Raw genomic sequence first — 18,923 nt, 5'->3', positions numbered from 1 at the left:
CGACCAAAGGGTTCGACAGGCTTTAATCAGCGGACAGACGTTCCCTCCGGGGTTTCGGACGTATCTTGCCTAGATCGTCCCACCCACAAGAAGACGAGTGAGCCCGTTCATTCCTCGTCTGCGGAAGAGGTTTTACGCCAGAAACGATGGACCAAGGTCTCACGGCCTCTTAAACGCAAGGTCCCTTCCGAGCAAGTCCAACGGCCCAGGTGTAGCCACTGGGTCAGTTCGGACTCGCTGCAGTCCTCCGACGACTGCACACCTCCTAAGAGAGGCAAAGTGGTACCGCAACAGGCAGTAACTCCGTCTGTTGCCGCACCAGCTGCTGTAGACCCTAAGTGGTCTTTGCTACAGTCTATGCAGACTCAGTTAGCTTCCTTTATGCAGGAGTTTCGTGCGGAGAAGGTTGACGCTGCACCCGTTAGCCTACAACCTACCACGGTTGTGCGCCCAGCAGACGCTGAGGCTGCCTGCTCCCTTACTCCAGCTGTGAGAGCTCCTCCACCCATGCGCAGTCGACCCTGCCAGACGCATGTTGACGTTCACCGACGCACGGAACCCTCCGTTGACGTTCGTGTGCTACCACAACAACAGGAGGGTGGAGTTAAGCTGCCGTGTTTTGACGCGGTGCGTCAGCCTCCGCAACCCACGGTGGTCTCCGCTATCCGACCACAGTCAGGAGTAGACGCTTTGCGTCCCCACTCAGCTATGGTTGTTGCCAGTTCTCAGACTGACCAACAGTTGCATGACGTTGGGTCCAGTACAGTCACGCATGCACCCGTGCTGCCGGACTCAGCCGTCCAGCTTTTACCTACTCCTTTGCCGCTTCCTCCTCAACATTCAGACGATGGACTCTCTGATGATGACGAAGCTGCACATCTTGACGACCAACACTCGGACATCGACGAACCCAAGACCACGCCTCCCTCCTTAGACTTTAGGAAAGTGCTTGCGCTGTTCAAGGATTTATATCCGGATCAGTTTGTGTCTGCAGCACCACGCTCGCCTCCCTCTGAGTTCGCTTTAGGCATGCAGTCAGCAGCACCTGCCTTTACGAAGCTCGTACTCGCGCGCTCGTCCAAGAGAGCTTTAAGGGTACTGGGAGAGTGGTTGCAGTCCAAAAAGCAACTTGGGAAGACAACCTTCATGTTTCCCCCGGCCAAGCTTGCTTCCAGATCTAGCGTCTGGTATGCCACGGGAGAAGTTCTCGGCTTGGGAGTTCCTGCCTCTGCCCAGGGCGACTTCTCAAGTCTGGTAGACTCTCCCCGCAGGCTGGCTATGAGACGCTCCAAGATTTGCTGGACTCCTTCGGATATGGACCATCTTATGAAAGGAGTTTTCCGTGCATTCGAAGTCTTTAACTTCTTGGACTGGTGTTTGGGAGCGTTGAGCAGGAAGACCTCCCCTTCTGATAAGGAAACTTCCATGCTCATTATGTCCTGCATGGACAAAGCCATACGGGATGGTTCTAGTGAGCTTGCGGCTTCTTTCGTGTCCGGGGTCCTCAAGAAGCGGGATCATCTTTGCTCCTTCTTGTCTGCTGGAGTCACCCCATGTCAAAAGTCGGAACTTATGTTTGCTCCGCTCTCGAAGTGTCTCTTCCATGAAGAGTTGATCAAGGAGATTGCCGCCTCCTTGATCCAGAAAGACACTCATGACCTGGTGGCGTCATCCGCACGCAAAGCCACCCCTTTGCCATCCGTGCCTAGACCCAGGATGGACACTCCAGCGTCAAGGTTCATTCCGCCCTTTCGTGGCAGAGCCTCCAGCAGAGGAGGTGCTCGTGCCGAAAGTCAACGTGGGAGCAAGAAGAAGGGTTCCAAGTCCTCTAGAGGCAGAGTCTGACTGCCACCTTCTTCAGACAGCAGTGGGAGCCAGGCTCAAGAACTACTGGCAGGCCTGGGAGAACAGGGGCGCAGACGCACAGTCTGTGAAGTTACTCAGAGAGGGGTACAGGATTCCATTCTTGCGCAAGCCCCCTCTAGCAACAACTCCCATCGACCTCTCTCCCAGGTACAGAGAGGAGGACAAGAGGCTAGCTTTACAGCAAGAGGTGTCTCTCTTACTTCAAAAGGGAGCGGTAGTCATAGTCCGGGACCATCAATCCCCGGGCTTCTACAACCGTCTCTTCTTAGTGGCGAAGAAGACAGGAGGGTGGAGACCGGTGCTAGACGTCAGTGCTCTGAATGTCTTTGTCACAAAGCAGACGTTCACCATGGAGACGACAAAGTCGGTTCTAGCATCGGTCAGGAAGGAAGACTGGATGGTCTCGTTAGACCTAAAGGACGCTTACTTCCACGTCCCCATCCACCCAGATTCCCAACCTTTTCTAAGGTTCGTTTTCGGGAAGGTTGTATACCAGTTCCAAGCCCTGTGCTTTGGCCTAAGCACGGCACCTCTAGTTTTTACCAAACTGATGAGGAATATTGCCAAATTCCTGCATTTAGCAGACATCAGAGCCTCCCTCTATTTGGACGACTGGCTTTTAAGAGCTGCGTCAAGTCGTCGCTGTCTGGAGAATCTAAAGTGGACTCTGGATCTGACCGAGGAATTGGGTCTCCTGGTCAATTTGGAAAAGTCCCAACTCGTCCCATCCCAAACTATAGTATACCTAGGGATGGAGATTCAGAGTCAAGCTTTTCGGGCTTTTCCGTCGGCCCCCAGAATCAGTCAAGCCCAAGAATGCATCCAGAACATGCTGAAGAAGGACCGATGTTCAGTCAGACAGTGGATGAGTCTGATAGGGACGCTTTCATCACTGGACCAGTTCATCGCGTTAGGGAGACTCCACCTCCGACCCCTTCAATTTCACCTAGCTGTTCACTGGAGAAAGGACAAGACGCTAGAAGCGGTCTCGGTTCCTATTTCCGAGAAGATGAAGTCGTCACTGACTTGGTGGAAGAACAACATTCTCCTCAGGGAGGGTCTGCCACTGGCTGTTCAGACCTCCGACCACCTTCTCTTCTCGGACGCATCGGACACGGGCTGGGGTGCGACATTGGACGGTCGGGAATGCTCGGGCACGTGGAATACGGATCAAAGAACGTTGCACATCAACTGCAAGGAGCTACTGGCAGTTCATCTGGCCTTGAGAAGCTTCAAGTCCCTCCTTCTAGGCAAGGTGGTGGAGGTGAACTCCGACAACACCACAGCCTTGGCGTATATCTCCAAGCAAGGAGGGACTCATTCGATGACGTTGTACGAGATCGCAAGGGACCTCCTCACCTGGTCAAGAGATCGAAACATATCCCTAGTAACGAGGTTCATTCAAGGCGACATGAATTTCATGGCAGACCGCCTCAGCCGGAAGGGTCAAATCATCCCAACAGAGTGGACCCTTCACAAGAATGTATGCAACAGACAATGGGCCTTGTGGGGTCAGCCTACCATAGATCTGTTCGCAACCTCGATGACCAAGAGGCTCCCAATTTATTGCTCACCGATTCCGGACCCAGCAGCAGTTCACATAGATGCCTTTCTTCTGGATTGGTCCCATCTAGACCTTTATGCGTTCCCCCCGTTCAAGATTGTCAACAGAGTACTGCAGAAGTTCGCCTCTCACGAAGGGACAAGGTTGACGTTGGTTGCTCCCCTCTGGCCCGCGAGAGAATGGTTCACCGAGGTACTGCAATGGCTAGTAGACGTTCCCAGAACACTTCCTCTAAGAGTGGACCTTCTGCGTCAGCCGCATGTAAAGAAGGTACACCCAAGCCTCCACGCTCTTCGTCTGACTGCCTTCAGACTATCGAAAGACTCTCGAGAGCTAGAGGCTTTTCGAAGGAGGCAGCCAGAGCGATTGCTAGAGCAAGGAGGACATCCACTCTCAAAGTCTACCAGTCGAAGTGGGAAGTCTTCCGAAGCTGGTGCAAGTCGAAATCTGTATCCTCAACCAGTACCTCTGTAACTCAGATAGCTGACTTCCTTTTATACCTAAGGAAGGAAAGATCCCTTTCAGCTCCCACGATCAAGGGTTACAGAAGCATGTTGGCAGCAGTCTTCGTCACAGAGGCTTAGATCTTTCCAACAACAAAGATCTACAGGACCTCCTTAAGTCTTTTGAGACCTCGAAGGAGCGTCGGTTGGCCACACCAGGTTGGAACTTAGACGTGGTACTAAGATTCCTTATGTCAGCAAGGTTCGAACCACTTCAATCAGCCTCTTTTAAAGATCTCACTTTGAAAACTCTTTTCCTCGTCTGCTTAGCAACAGCTAAAAGAGTCAGTGAGATACACGCCTTCAGCAGGAACATTGGATTTACATCTGAAACGGCTACATGTTCCTTACAGCTTGGTTTTTTAGCCAAAAACGAACTTCCTTCTCGTCCTTGGCCCAAATCGTTCGATATTCCAAGCCTTGCTAATTTGGTTGGAAATGAACAAGAAAGAGTACTATGCCCTGTAAGAGCTCTTAAGTACTATTTGAGACGTACTAAACCATTACGTGGACAGTCAGAAGCTTTATGGTGCGCCATTAAGAAACCTTCTTTACCTATGTCGAAGAATGCAGTTTCTTATTATATCAGACTTTTGATTCGAGAAGCTCATTCCCATCTGAATGAGGAGGACCATGCTTTGCTGAAGGTAAGGACACATGAAGTTAGAGCTGTCGCAACTTCAGTGGCCTTCAAACAAAACAGATCTCTGCAGAGTGTAATGGATGCAACCTATTGGAGAAGCAAGTCAGTGTTCGCATCATTTTACCTTAAAGATGTCCAGTCTCTTTACGAAAACTGCTACACCCTGGGACCATTCGTAGCAGCGAGTGCAGTAGTGGGTGAGGGCTCAACCACTACATTCCCCTAATCCCATAACCTTTTTAATCTTTCTCTTGAAATGCTTTTTATTGTTGTTTTTTGGGTTGTCCGGAAGGCTAAGAAGCCTTTCGCATCCTGGTTGATTTGGCGGGTGGTCAAATTCTTTCTTGAGAAGCGCCTAGATTAGGGGTTTTGATGAGGTCCTTTAGTATGGGTTGCAAACCTTCATACTTCAGCTCCTAGGAGTCGCTCAGCATCCTATGAGGATCGCGAGGCTCAGTAAGGAAGACGTACTTAAAAAAGGCAGAGTAATTGTTCAAGTCGACTTCCTTACCAGGTACTTATTAATTTTATGTTTGTTATTTTGAATAACTGCTAAAATGAAATACGAAATACTTAGCTCTTAATGTTAACATATATGCTGGTCTCTACCCACCCCCCTGGGTGTGAATCAGCTATATGATCACCGGGTAAGTTTAATATTGAAAAATGTTATTTTCATTAGTAAAATAAATTTTTGAATATACTTACCCGGTGATCATAAATTAAAGGACCCACCCTTCCTCCCCAATAGAGACCCAGTGGGCCGAGGAGAAAATTGGTTCTGTGTTGACATGGAGTACTTGAGTACCTGCTCGACAGATGGCGCTGTTGATGTACACCCCCACCTGTATAGCGATCGCTGGCGTATTTCGTCCTTAGGTTTTTCTGTCGGGCAGCAGAGCTGACAGCTATATGATCACCGGGTAAGTATATTCAAAAATTTATTTTACTAATGAAAATAACATTTTTCATTAAAAATCCATCATGATTTAGATAAGCTTCATTTTCTCCAATCTCGCACCATCTTATCTGTCACATTGAACGTTATTGTTACAGCAATTTTTCGATTCCTTGGCTGCTAGTATAATTTTTAATTTAAAACCAGTCTAGTACTTTCTTCTTTTTTTGCTGGTGGTTCCATAATTGATGTCTCTACAATTTGATACAGCATTAAACTGATAATTGAAGTTGAGCAAAATATATAGGAAAGGAAATTTAACAGTTTAGAATTATTGTAAGTTATCATTCTGTCATGAATGGTACTGTTATTATTGACCAAGTGCAAATACAATGGTTTTCCTGTTTTACAACTTGTAGGAATCTTTAGAGATACAGCAAATAAAATATTTGTAATAACAAAGCTCTTAGTATAATTAGTTATCACTTGGATGTGTAAATGCATTCATTTGTTCATTGTGATCAGCGATGAAATGTAAACAAACGAAAGGTTTCTGTTTTAGGCGGCATGTTTAGGAAAATTTTTTTATGAAATTGTATTCGTTTAATGTATTTTGAAGTCTTAAGGAAAAAGTAAGTAAAACTACATTAGTAATAATCAAGTCATTACATATGCAATACTAGGTAAAATATGTTACTATAAAAGATAACCTATACACAGATGCATAAATGCGTCCGTTTGTTCATTATGATTGGTGTTGAAACTTAAACAAAACAATGGTTTCGGTTTTAGGTGGAGTGTTCAGGAAAAGCAGAATATGAAAATGTCTTTTATTTAGTTAATTTTCTATTTCAAATGATACAGATAAAGCTATCCTATACACATGGTTTGGTAATTCTTTACTTCTCTTTACAACAGATATGACCTAAATTCATTGAAACGTGCTCTAATGTTAGGTCATCTTATGTAGAAATGTAGGCCTACAGTATTTACACCCATCCTGGATGTAATTTTAAACTTTTTCAAGTTATTAAAACTAAAATTTTTTTAATGTTTTATTTATTCATAAGAACAATTTCATATTAGAAAAACAATACAGTATAGTACTTAGAAAGTATTGAAAATGGGTAGTAAAAAAAAGTTTGACTTGGGCATTTTGTTGTTTGTCTTGTCCACTATGGAATTATTCCCTTGTGTATCAAAATCTGCACTTTAACAGGTCTGCGAGGCTGTGGTTTGACCAAATTCTCGCATAATTTGAGACCTTACTGTAATTTTTTTTTATCCTAGCTCCCTCCTCAACCCCCCTCTCAGTTATGGACGGAAAGATCGAAAGTGAGGAATCTCCAACTGGAAGGCGGGTGGGGCTCTTCGCTCCGCACCCCTTCCAGTTGTATAACCAAACTTCTGACTGGAAAGGGGGCGTGGTTCCTCAAACCGCACCCTCGCCAGTTGTATAACCACTCTTTATCTAACTTTAACAACCGATTCCAGCTCGCACTGAAATGATATCCCCTAACTAAAAGACTTAGGTTTGTATGGCTAGGAAAAATACAAATTACTTTGAAAATTGTTTTTTTTTTTGGTTATTTTTTTGTTATTGCCAATCCCCTCTTGGTAAATTTATGACTACAATGATGTGCTGTCCAGTACAATACTATTTAGTTTGAGTGTCACTGTCCCTTGAGACCTTACTCAGATTCATTTGTTATTCAAATGATTTTCAATATGTTATGGTAACTGTATTAGTAATTTGTATTGAAAGTTTTAAATTGATCTAGAAGTTGATTTTTTTTGCATATAATTGTTGTCATTTAAAACTTGTACTTTTTTCTCTATCTCTTGGAATGCTTTGCATAAATTACCACTTTATACTGTAAGAAACTTTTTTTTATTCCAGTTTCAAGAAGAAAGACTAGCAGCAGCTGCACTAGTACTTGCTCCATTAGAAATGACGATTGGAGGCACAATAGATTATACTAAACAAAGGATAGCTTTTGGACAACCCATTCTCAATAACCAGTATGTACACTTCAGACTTGGTGAACTAATGACAGAGGTTGAATGTTTAAGATCTCTTATATACAGAGCGACAGGTAAGACATGTATTTTAAGTTGGAGGTACATCAAAAGGTTTTAGTGAAAATGTTAGCTTTGACTTTGTTGCTCGCTTACATTGATATGAAGATGCATGTTTTCAGACATTTTATTTTTTTGGAGATTGAAAAAATTTTTTGGGGGGTCAAACTACTTGAAAGCCAAACAACTTTACAGCGAGGTATAACTACCCTCCGCTAATTAGTGGGGACTGAGCTGGGTTAGACTACCTATTAACCCTTAATAAACTGGCTGTTGACTTAGAAATTTTTTCAGTGAGTTGTCATCCTCTTAGTAGGGGTTCAACGGAGTAAGAAGTCTTGGCTTTTTACTCGGTTGTCTCCTTCCCTCTACTTTGTCTCTACTTGTTCGGCGTCTTCCACGATGACCAACTAACTCTCCGACTTCCTTTAGGTACGGTCACCATCGCTTCCCCTATTGAAGGAATGGCACACTCCACTGAAGGAGTCTCTCTCATTGCTATCTGCGGTAACTCCTGCCTTCCTTGGGACATTCCCCTATCCTGTCCTACCCTCGGCACAACAGTCTCATGAGACATAATCCTTTCCTTCGAGGTCATTTCCTTAAGCCTCTATTTCCGATAGGATGGAATCAGCTCGTTTTTACGTTTACTGATGGTAGAAAACAAGTATTCGCTTACAGGTACGCTTGTCCCGCCTGTACTACCGACGGAGGTCTGATCGCTTTACTAGCTACATGCACTCTTCGTGGATGCACACACGCTCACAAATATGTGCACAATGCTACAGTTGGTCAACTGTGAATTCCCTTTCAGCAATGATGATGTGTTTTGTCACACGCACATTATTCCTGCAAGCAACTTCATGATATACCTCGAGGGTGCTCACACAGAAACATATTCACGATGCTCTGGTCTGTTCTTTATATATTCTCCTGTTTTCATATACCTGCCAACACTAAGATCATCAAACAATTCTTCCTTGCTGAAGGGGTTAACTACTCAATGTAATTGTTCAGTGGCTATTTTTCTCTTGGTAAGGGTAGAAGAGACTCTTAAGCTATGGTAGGCAGCTCTTCTAGGAGAACGTCGCTCCAAAATCAAACCATTGCTCTATTGTCTTGGATAGTGCCATAGCCTCTGTACCATGGTGTTTCACTGCCTTGGAGTAGAATTCTCTTGCTTGAAAGTACACTCGAGCACACTATTCAGTCTTTTTTCTCTTGTTTTTTTAAAGTTTTTATAGTTTATTTTAAACTTTTTATAATTTATATCAATAAATATTTATTTTGGTGTTGCTGTTCTTAAAATATTTTATTTTGGTTGTTAGTTGCTTCCTTTCCTCACTGGGCTATTTTCCCTGTTGAAGCCCTTTGGGTTCATAGCATCTTGCTTTTCCAACTAGGGTTGTAGCTTGGCAAATAATAATAATAAAGGGATATTGACGAAGGAAAAATCTATTTCTGGGCGAGAGACCCGCAGGGTTGGTAGATGACAGCGGCACATGCCGTCAATGCACAGCATACAGTCTGTAAAATAAAAGATACATGAGTATCTTAAAGGAGAGCAAATTAGGGGCCTGGAGGCCCCGGTGCTTAAAATATATATATATATATCTCTATCATGATAAAAATGTTTTATATATATTCATCAGGAATCCTGAATGAAAGCAAATAGGGGCTCGGGGGCCCCGGATGCTTAAATTATAGCAATATCATGATAAAAAATTTACATATCAATATCATGATAAAAATGTTTTATGTATATATATATATGTATATATATATATATATATATATATATATATATATATATATATATATATATATATATATATATATATATATATATATATATAAATCAGGAGTCCTGAATGAAAGGGAAAATTTTTTTCATATATATTTATCAGGAATCCTGATGATAAAAATGTTTTGTATATATATACATCAGGAGTCGTGAATGAAAGCAAATAGGGGCTCGGCCCCGGGTGCTTAAGTGATATCATTATCATGATAGAAGATTTATATATCAATATCATGATAACAATGTTTTCAATATTAAACTTAGCCGGTGATTATATAAGCTGCAGCTCTGCTGCCCGACAGAAAAACTCTACGTTCAAAATCCGCCAGCGATCGCTATGCAGGTAGGGGGTGTACTTCAACAGCGCCATCTGTCGTGCAGGTACTCAGTACTCAATGTAAACACAGAACTCAATTTTCTCTCTGTCGTGCCACCGGCAAGACCTAATAAATTCGCTGTTGCTTACTGGATTGGTTTTCACATATTTTGGTGAAGTACACATTTCTAGTTTTGAGCTTTCGCTTTGCAGACGTTATCTTCAATAAATCCTTGCATTCTTTTGTTGATATCGGATTATTTGTTGACGACTTGGATAGTTTTTTGAATTCCCCTTTGACTAATTCAAGATGGCTGACCCTTCTCAAGTCCCTAAATTCAGAAAGTGTAATGCTAGGGACTGTTCAAGGCGTCTTCCGAAGGCCTCTATCGATCCTCACACCGTTTGTTCCAATTGTCGGGATAAAACCTGTCAATTGGAAGATCGATGTGAGGAATGCGTTGGGCTTTCGGAATTCGATTTTCTCGAATTCCAGAAATATACACGTAGGCTAGAGAGAGATAGAGTCAGGAGAAGTTCATCTCGCTCCGTTGAATTTTCCTCTCCTCATGCCCCACAACCTATTCCTTCCCCTGTAGTGGTTGCTACTGATCCCCCTTCTAGCACTCAACAACCTTCGATGGCAGATATGATGCGTGCCATTCAGGCTCTGGGTGAGAGAGTCGAGTCCTTGGCTAGTGACCGTAACCAGCTCATGGCAGACGTCAAGGAGCTGAAGTGCAAGAGTGCAGTGGGTAGTGATAAAGTGAGCGGTAGTGTTGTGGATAGTGTTGTGGATAGTGTTGCGCTTGAGGGTTCGTCTGTTCGTGCCTGTCGTCCTCCCAGTCCGGGACCTCTTGCAAGCTCCCAAGCCCAGGGGAGAAGCAATGTCGTACGACCAAAGGGTTCGAGAGGCTTTAATCAGCGAACAGACGTTCCCTCCGTGGTTTCGGGCGTATCTACCCAAGATCGCCCCACCCACACGAAGACGAGAGAGCCCATTTATTCCTCGTCTGCGGAAGAGGTTTCTCATAAGAAACCATGGACTAAGGTCTCGCGGCCTCTTAAGCGCAAGTCGGTCCCTTCCGCGCAAGTCCAACGGCCCAGTTGTAGCCACTGGGTCAGTTCGGACTCGCTGCAGTCTTCCGACGACTGCTCACCTCCTAAGAGAGGCAAAGCGGTACCGCATCAGGCAGTAACACCGTCTGTTGCCGCACCTGCTCCTGTAGACCCTAAGTGGTCTTTGCTGCAGACCATGCAGTCACAGTTAACGTCATTGATGCAGGACTTTCGTGCGGAGAAGGTTGACGCTGCACCAACCTCTAGCCTACAACCAACCACGGTTGTGCGTCCGGTGGACGCTGAGGCTACCTTCTCCCGCACTCCAGCTGTGAGAGTCCCGCCACCCATGCGTTCCAGTGTACCCTGCCAGCCGCATGTTGACGTTCAGCGACGCACGGAACCTTCCGTTGACGTTCGCGAGGTACAACAACAACCTAAGTTGTTTTGTTTTGACGCGGTGCGTCAACCTCCGCAACCCAGTGTGGTTACCACTACTCGCCCACAGCAGACTAGACAGTCTGGAGTAGACGCTATGCGTCCCCGCGCTGCTATGGTTGTTGCCAGTTCACAGACTGGGCAACAGTTCCATGACGTTGCGTCCGGTTCAGTCACGCGTGCACCCGTGCTGCCGGACTCAGCTGACCAGCCGATTCCTACTCCTTTGCCGCTTCCTCCTCAGTTTTCAGATGATGGACTCTCTGATGATGACGACGCTGCACACATTGACGACCCGCATACGGACATCGACGAACCCAAGACCACGCAACCCTCCTTGGACTTTAGAAAAGTTCTTGCTTTGTTCAAGGAGATGTTTCCTGATGAGTTTGTGCCTGCGGCTCCACGCTCTCCTCCGTCAGAGTTCGCTTTAGGCACGCAGTCATCAGCGCCTGCCTTCACGAAACTCGTCCTCGCCCGCTCGTCCAAGGGAGCTTTACGAGTTTTAGGAGATTGGATGCAGTCCAAAAAGAACCTTGGGAAGACAGCATTTACGTTTCCCCCTGCGAGACTCTCTTCCAGATCGAGTGTCTGGTATGCCACGGGAGAAGTTCTCGGCTTGGGAGTTCCTGCCTCTGCCCAGGGCGACTTCTCAAGTCTAGTAGACTCTCCCCGCAGGCTAGCCATGAGACGCTCTAAGATTTGTTGGTCTCCTTCAGACTTAGACCATCTGTTGAAAGGAGTGTTTAGAGCCTTCGAGGTCTTTAACTTTTTGGACTGGTGTCTGGGAGCTTTGAGCAGGAAGATCTCCCCTTCTGACAAGGAAGCTTCCTTGCTCATTATGTCCTGCATGGACAAGGCCATACGTGACGGATCCAGTGAGCTTGCGGCTTCGTTCGTATCCGGGGTCCTCAAGAAACGGGAAAACCTTTGCTCTTTCCTGTCAGCTGGAGTAACACCGTGTCAGAGATCGGTGTTACTTCTGTTTGCTCCTCTCTCAAAGTGCCTTTTCCCAGAGGACTTGATAAAGGAGATTGCTGCCTCCTTGATTCAGAAAGACACCCATGACCTGGTTGCGTCCTCTGCCCGCAAAGCTACCCCTTTGCCTACCTTGTCTAGACCCAGGATGGACACTCCAGCGTCCAGATTCATTCCGCCCTTTCGTGGCAGAGCCTCCAGCAGAGGAGGTGCTCATGCCGAAGGGAGACGTGGGAAGAAGAAAGGTACCAAGTCCTTTAAAGGCAGAGTCTGACTGCCACCTTCTTCAGACAGCAGTGGGAGCCAGACTCAAGAACTTCTGGCAGACCTGGGAGAAAAAGGGCGCAGATGCACAATCTGTGAAGTTGCTCAGAGAAGGGTACAAGATCCCGTTTGTACGCAAACCCCCTCTAGCAACATCTCCCATCGATCTATCTCCCAGGTACAGAGAGGAAGACAAGAGACTAGCTTTGAAGCAGGAGGTGTCTCTCTTACTAGAAAAGGGAGCGGTAGTCAAAGTCCGGGACCATCAATCCCCGGGCTTCTACAACCGTCTCTTCTTAGTGGTAAAGAAGACAGGAGGGTGGAGGCCGGTGCTAGACGTCAGTGCGCTGAATGTCTTTGTCACAAAGCAGACGTTCGCCATGGAGACCACAAAGTCCGTTCTAGCAGCGGTCAGGAAGGAAGACTGGATGGTCTCTTTAGACCTAAGGGACGTTTACTTTCACGTCCCCATCCACCCAGAATCCCAACCTTTGCTGAGATTCGTTTACGAAAAGGTTGTCTACCAATTTCAAGCCCTGTGCTTTGGCCTAAGCACAGCTCCTCTTGTCTTTACGAGGCTGATGAGGAATATTGCCAAATTCCTGCATTTAGCGGATATCAGAGCCTCCCTCTATTTGGACGACTGGCTTCTAAGAGCTTCTTCCAGTCGTCGCTGTCTGGAGAATCTAAAGTGGACTCTAGATCTGACCAAGGAATTGGGTCTCCTGGTCAATATGGAAAAGTCCCAACTGGTCCCATCCCAAACTATAGTGTACTTAAGGATGGAGATTCACAGTCAAGCTTTTCGGGCTTTTCCGTCGGCCCCCAGAACAAGTCAAGCCCAAGGATGCATCCAGAACATGCTAAAGAAGGAACGATGTTCAGTCAGACAGTGGATGAGTCTAATAGGGACGCTTTCATCCCTGGAACAGTTCATTTCGTTAGGGAGACTACACCTCCGTCCCCTTCAATTTCACCTAGCTTTTTACTGGAAGAAGGACAAGACGCTAGAAGCGGTCTCGATCCCCATTTCCGAGAAGATGAAGTCATCACTGACTTGGTGGAAGGACAACATCAACCTCAGAGAGGGTCTGCCCCTGGCTGTTCAGACCCCCAACCACGTTCTCTTCTCGGACGCATCGGACACGGGCTGGGGTGCGACATTAGACGGTCGGGAATGCTCGGGAACTTGGAACTCGAATCAAAGAACGTTACATATCAACTGCAAGGAGCTACTGGCAGTTCATCTGGCCTTGAAAAGCTTCAAGTCCCTCCTTCAAGGCAAGGTGGTGGAGGTGAACTCAGACAACACCACGGCCTTGGCGTACATCTCCAAGCAAGGAGGGACCCATTCTATGATGTTGTACGAGATCGCAAGGGACCTCCTCACCTGGTCAAGAGATCTAAACCTTTCTCTAGTAACGAGGTTCATTCAAGGCAACATGAATGTCATGGCGGATTGCCTCAGTCGGAAGGGTCAAATCATTCCAACAGAATGGATCCTACACAAGGATGTGTGCAAGAGTCTATGGGCCACATGAGGCCAGCCTACCATAGATCTCTTTGCAACCTCGATGACCAAGAGGCTCCCAATATATTGCTCACCAATCCCGGACCCAGCAGCAGTCCATATAGATGCCTTTCTACTGGATTGGTCCCATCTAGACCTTTATGCATTCCCCCCGTTCAAGATTGTCAACAAGGTACTGCAGAAGTTCGCCTCTCACGAAGGGACAAGGTTGACGTTAGTTGCTCCCCTCTGGCCCGCGAGAGAATGGTTCACCGAGGTACTTCAATGGCTGGTGGACGTTCCCAGAACTCTTCCTCTAAGAGTGGACCTTCTACGTCAGCCACACGTAAAGAAGGTACACCCAGGCCTCCACGCTCTTCGTCTGACTGCCTTCAGACTATCGAAAGACTCACTAGAGCTAGAGGCTTTTCGAAGGAGGCAGCCAGGGCGATTGCTAGAGCAAGGAGGACATCCACTCTTAGAGTCTACCAGTCGAAGTGGGAAGTCTTCCGAAACTGGTGCAAGTCGGTATCAGTATCCTCGACCAGTACCTCTGTAACCCAAATAGCTGACTTCCTATTATACCTGAGGAAGGAAAGATCTCTTTCAGCTCCCACTATCAAAGGTTACAGAAGCATGTTGGCAGCAGTCTTCCGTCACAGAGGCTTAGATCTTTCTAACAACAAAGATCTACAGGACCTCCTTAAGTCTTTTGAGACCTCGAAGGAGCGTCGTTTGGCTACACCGGGTTGGAATTTAGACGTGGTACTAAGATTCCTTATGTCAGAAAGGTTCGAGCCACTACAATCAGCCTCCTTTAAAGATCTCACTTTAAAGACTCTTTTCCTCGTTTGCTTAGCAACAGCTAAAAGAGTCAGTGAGATTCACGCCTTCAGCAGGAACATCGGATTTTCATCTGAAACGGCTACATGTTCTTTACAGCTTGGTTTCCTAGCCAAAAACGAGCTACCTTCTCGTCCTTGGCCGAAATCGTTCGATATTCCAAGCCTTTCAAATTTGGTTGGAAATGAACTAGAAAGAGTCTTATGCCCTGTTAGAGCTCTTAAGTTCTATTTAAGACGAACTAAACCTTTACGAGGACAGTCAGAAGCTTTATGGTGTTCTATTAAGAAACCTTCTTTGCCTATGTCAAAGAATGCAGTTTCCTATTATATCAGACTGTTGATACGAGAAGCTCATTCCCATCTGAATGAGGAAGACCATGCTTTGCTGAAAGTAAGGACACATGAAGTTAGAGCTGTCGCAACTTCAGTGGCCTTTAAACAAAATAGATCTCTGCAGAGTATAATGGATGCAACCTATTGGAGAAGCAAGTCAGTGTTCGCGTCTTTTTATCTTAAAGATGTCCAGTCTCTTTACGAGAACTGCTACACCCTGGGACCATTCGTAGCAGCGAGTGCAGTAGTGGGTGAGGGCTCAACCACTACATTCCCCTAATTCCATAACCTTTTTTAATCTTTCTCTTGAAATGTTTTTTATTGTTGTTTTTGGGTTGTCCGGAAGGCTAAGAAGCCTTTCGCATCCTGGTTGATTTGGCGGGTGGTCAAATTCTTTTCTTGAGAAGCGCCTAGATTAGAGGTTTTGATGAGGTCCTGTAGTATGGGTTGCAACCCTTGATACTTCAGCTCCTAGGAGTCGCTCAGCATCCTAAGAGGATCGCGAGGCTCAGTAAGGAAGACGTACTTAAAAAAGGCAGAGTAATTGTTCAAGTCGACTTCCTTACCAGGTACTTATTTATTTTATGTTTGTTATTTTGAATAACTGCTAAAATGAAATACAAAATCCTTAGCTCATAATAATGTAAACAATTAATGCTGGTCTCTACCCACCCCCCTGGGTGTGAATCAGCTTATATAATCACCGGCTAAGTTTAATATTGAAAAATGTTATTTTTATAATAAAATAAATTTTTGAATATACTTACCCGGGGATTATATATTAAAGGACCCTCCCTTTCTCCCCAATAGAGACCCAGTGGACCGAGGAGAAAATTGAGTTCTGTGTTTACATTGAGTACTGAGTACCTGCACGACAGATGGCGCTGTTGAAGTGCACCCCCTACCTGCATAGCGATCGCTGGCGGATTTTGAACGTAGAGTTTTTCTGTCGGGCAGCAGAGCTGCAGCTTATATAATCACCGGGTAAGTATATTCAAAAATGTATTTTATTATAAAAATAACATTTTTATATACGTACAGTCTGTAAGACAAAAGATACATGAGTATCTTAAATGAAAGCCAAGTAGGAATATCTACGTATATATATGTCAATATCATGATATAAATCTTTTATATATAGCCATAAAGTATATTGAAAGTAAGCAAATCGGGACTGTGGGTCCGGATTGCTTAAATATCAATACCAAAATAATGATATAAATCTTTTATATATAGCCACAAAGTATATTGAATGTAAGAAAATCGGGACCGTGGGGTCCGGATTGCTTAAATATCAATACCAAAATAATGATATAAATCTTTTATATATAGCCACAAAGTATATTGAATGTAAGAAAATCGGGACCGTGGGGTCCGGATTGCTTAAATATCAATACCAAAATAACTATTTTGATTGTAAAAGGAATTGAAATCAAGCCAGACCGTAACCGTGATCATATCAAAAGAGGGAAGGGAAGGTCGAGAACAAGGATCGTATATATAAAATATATATGTGACCAATATAAAATTAAACCAAGTAAGAAAGAGTAACATTGGCTCCGAAGGCGCAACTAAACAACTCGACCGGATGGTAATGTATAAAAGCTACTTCCGGGGATCCCGTAATGAAATCTTAATATATATTTGTTCCAACACGAATACTTACCTCAAACTACTTTCTTAGTAAGTTCTTAGGAGTTACCTGTAATCTCCTCTCTACTGACCAGAGTTTTGTGTAGTATACCCTATACCTGTTTTCTATGGAGGGCTAACCCGGGAGTGAGAGAACGTGCCCCGAGGGTAGCCTTTGAGCTAGGTCAAGGTCCGCTTGGGTCTCGTGAGCCAGTAAGTTCTCTGGTCGCGACGTGATACCATACGTCGCTCTCGTCTCTCTCGACCCTTTGTGTCCGCCTCGTGTGTCCCGCGTGGTTACCGCGTGGTAGCTTTGTGCTTATCCCTTGTGTTCTTGTGTGTTCACTACCCTTCCTGGTGCTTCCCAAGTGTATCCCTTTGATTCCCTTCGTTACTGTGTCTTGTGGTTGTGTGCTATGGAGTAAATCCGCCGTTGTCCTGGGCCTAGAGCCGGAAAGTAGTGTGGAGCGTTCCTCTCCAAGCCCGAAGTGGACCCTCACTCCCTTTGCTCTTCCTGTAGGGGCAGGATGTGCTCGCCATCGGATACGTGCTTTGAGTGTGTTGGTTGGAGTGAGATTCAGTGGGTGCGATACGGCACGAAGAAAAAGAAGTCGTCGAAACGTTCGCCCAGAAAATCTAGCGTCTCTTCGCCGCTACCGTCACACAGTGGACGGTCCGACGGGGCTTCTGTCTCGCCTTCCCCTACCCAGAGTAGGGGACGAGGTAAGTCCGTTGCGGGGAAAGAGCCGAGGGTTCTTCCCCAGGAGTGTAGTGTGTGTGAAGTGGGGGTTGCGGGGACTTCTCAGGCTAGTGGGGAGCCTGGTAGTGCTGTGTCGGGGGGTTCTGGAGACTGCCCTTGTGCTTGGGGGGCACGTTTCCTCCGACGACCCCTTATGGTGTAGTAATGTTGTACCTGTTTCTTCGCCCCCTTCGTGGGCCTGTGTTTCAGGTTCTTCGGCAGGTGGCGACACCCAGGGTAAGTTAGACTCCGCAGTAAGTGATTCCTTCGGGTGGAAGCTCCCTAAAACGCCAGGTAGGTCCCCTATGCGGATGGAAGAGGGCCTGGATACCTGGTTCCCTAGTGTAGGGCGTCAACCCTCTTTTCCAGCTCCTCTGACGACGGTCCCAGAAACCTTGCTGCAACCCTCTACCTCGGGTGTGCAGCGAGTCGCGAAGCCCTCCGTAGCCCCCCGCTTCTGCCCGTCGTGCGGGTGGTACGGTTTCGTCGGGCTCTTCGGATGGTGGGGCTTCATTCTCTTCAGAAGAAGAAACCAGGAGGAGACATCGGCGCCGGAGGGAGCGGTCCAGGAGAAGGCGTTCCCGCTCAAGATCCCGTTCGAGGTTCAGCAGGAGACGGTCCCGCTCTCCACGGAGGAAACACAGGAGGAGTAGGTCCCCCGATGGTGATTGGGTCTTCGTTCCCCGTAAGTCTGAGTTACAGTGTTCCCCGGACCGGCAATCCAGGGATTTCTCGCCACAGAGGCCATCCTCCAGCCGTAGATATGACCCTCGCAGGGAGAAATGCGAGAAGGCCTCTTCAGGCAGGCGTAAGGCCGCGAAGCTTCCGGTTCACCCCGCCCAGCGGGGGGAACCGTGCTTCCTTACGGGCAGCCTGGCCGAATCAGCCCAGCTGGTTCGGCTCTCGGACTTTAAGGAATGGTTCCCTCCGTCGGGTCAGCCCACGGGATCCGCGTCCTCGTTCCCCCAGAGAGAATGCACGAACGGTAGTCCTCGCCGGCACGGTGATGCCAGCTCTGACCCCCGAACCTGGTGCGGAGGTTTCCGCCGGGGAAGACCAGTACCTCCGCAGGGGAGTGCCTGTTGTGCCAGAATCAAAGCGCCCGGTGGGAGTGCCCGGTGACCCGGCTCCTCGGGATCAGGCGGAAGGTTCTGCTGACGGTAGGGAAGGTTCCCCGACCGAGGACTCGGCCTATCGGAAAGTTATAGGCCTGATCCGAAGGCATCATAGAATTGAAGAGCCGGTTACAACCGATGAGGACTACTGGAGGTCCAGCCTTACCCGCTTGATGCAGGCACCCGTCCAACAGAAAACCTCCCTGGCCCTACCTGTGGCCCGAGATCTCGTCCTGGGACGGGCTCACGTCGATAGAGTTGTGGCAGGCAATGCCGAAGCTCCCAAAACGCCGAGCTCTTCGAAGTTGCTCCAAGGGCTCAAGACACAGAGCAGGGTTTA

General features: G+C 46.7%; 1 protein-coding gene across 1 annotated transcript in view; it reads left to right on the top strand.

Moving 5' to 3' along the window:
- Positions 1–18,923, top strand: part of LOC137616576 (probable acyl-CoA dehydrogenase 6) — a 93,522-nt gene that overhangs the window by 47,488 nt on the left and 27,111 nt on the right. The window contains exon 6 of the mRNA XM_068346455.1: positions 7,375–7,570. Coding sequence (XP_068202556.1) covers positions 7,375–7,570 — 196 coding nt within the window. The remainder of the gene's footprint in view (positions 1–7,374; positions 7,571–18,923) is intronic.

Source organism: Palaemon carinicauda, chromosome 22 (genome assembly GCF_036898095.1).
Source record: "Palaemon carinicauda isolate YSFRI2023 chromosome 22, ASM3689809v2, whole genome shotgun sequence".
Taxonomy (NCBI): Eukaryota; Metazoa; Arthropoda; class Malacostraca; order Decapoda; family Palaemonidae; genus Palaemon; species Palaemon carinicauda.
This window is presented reverse-complemented; position numbering and strand designations above follow the sequence as displayed.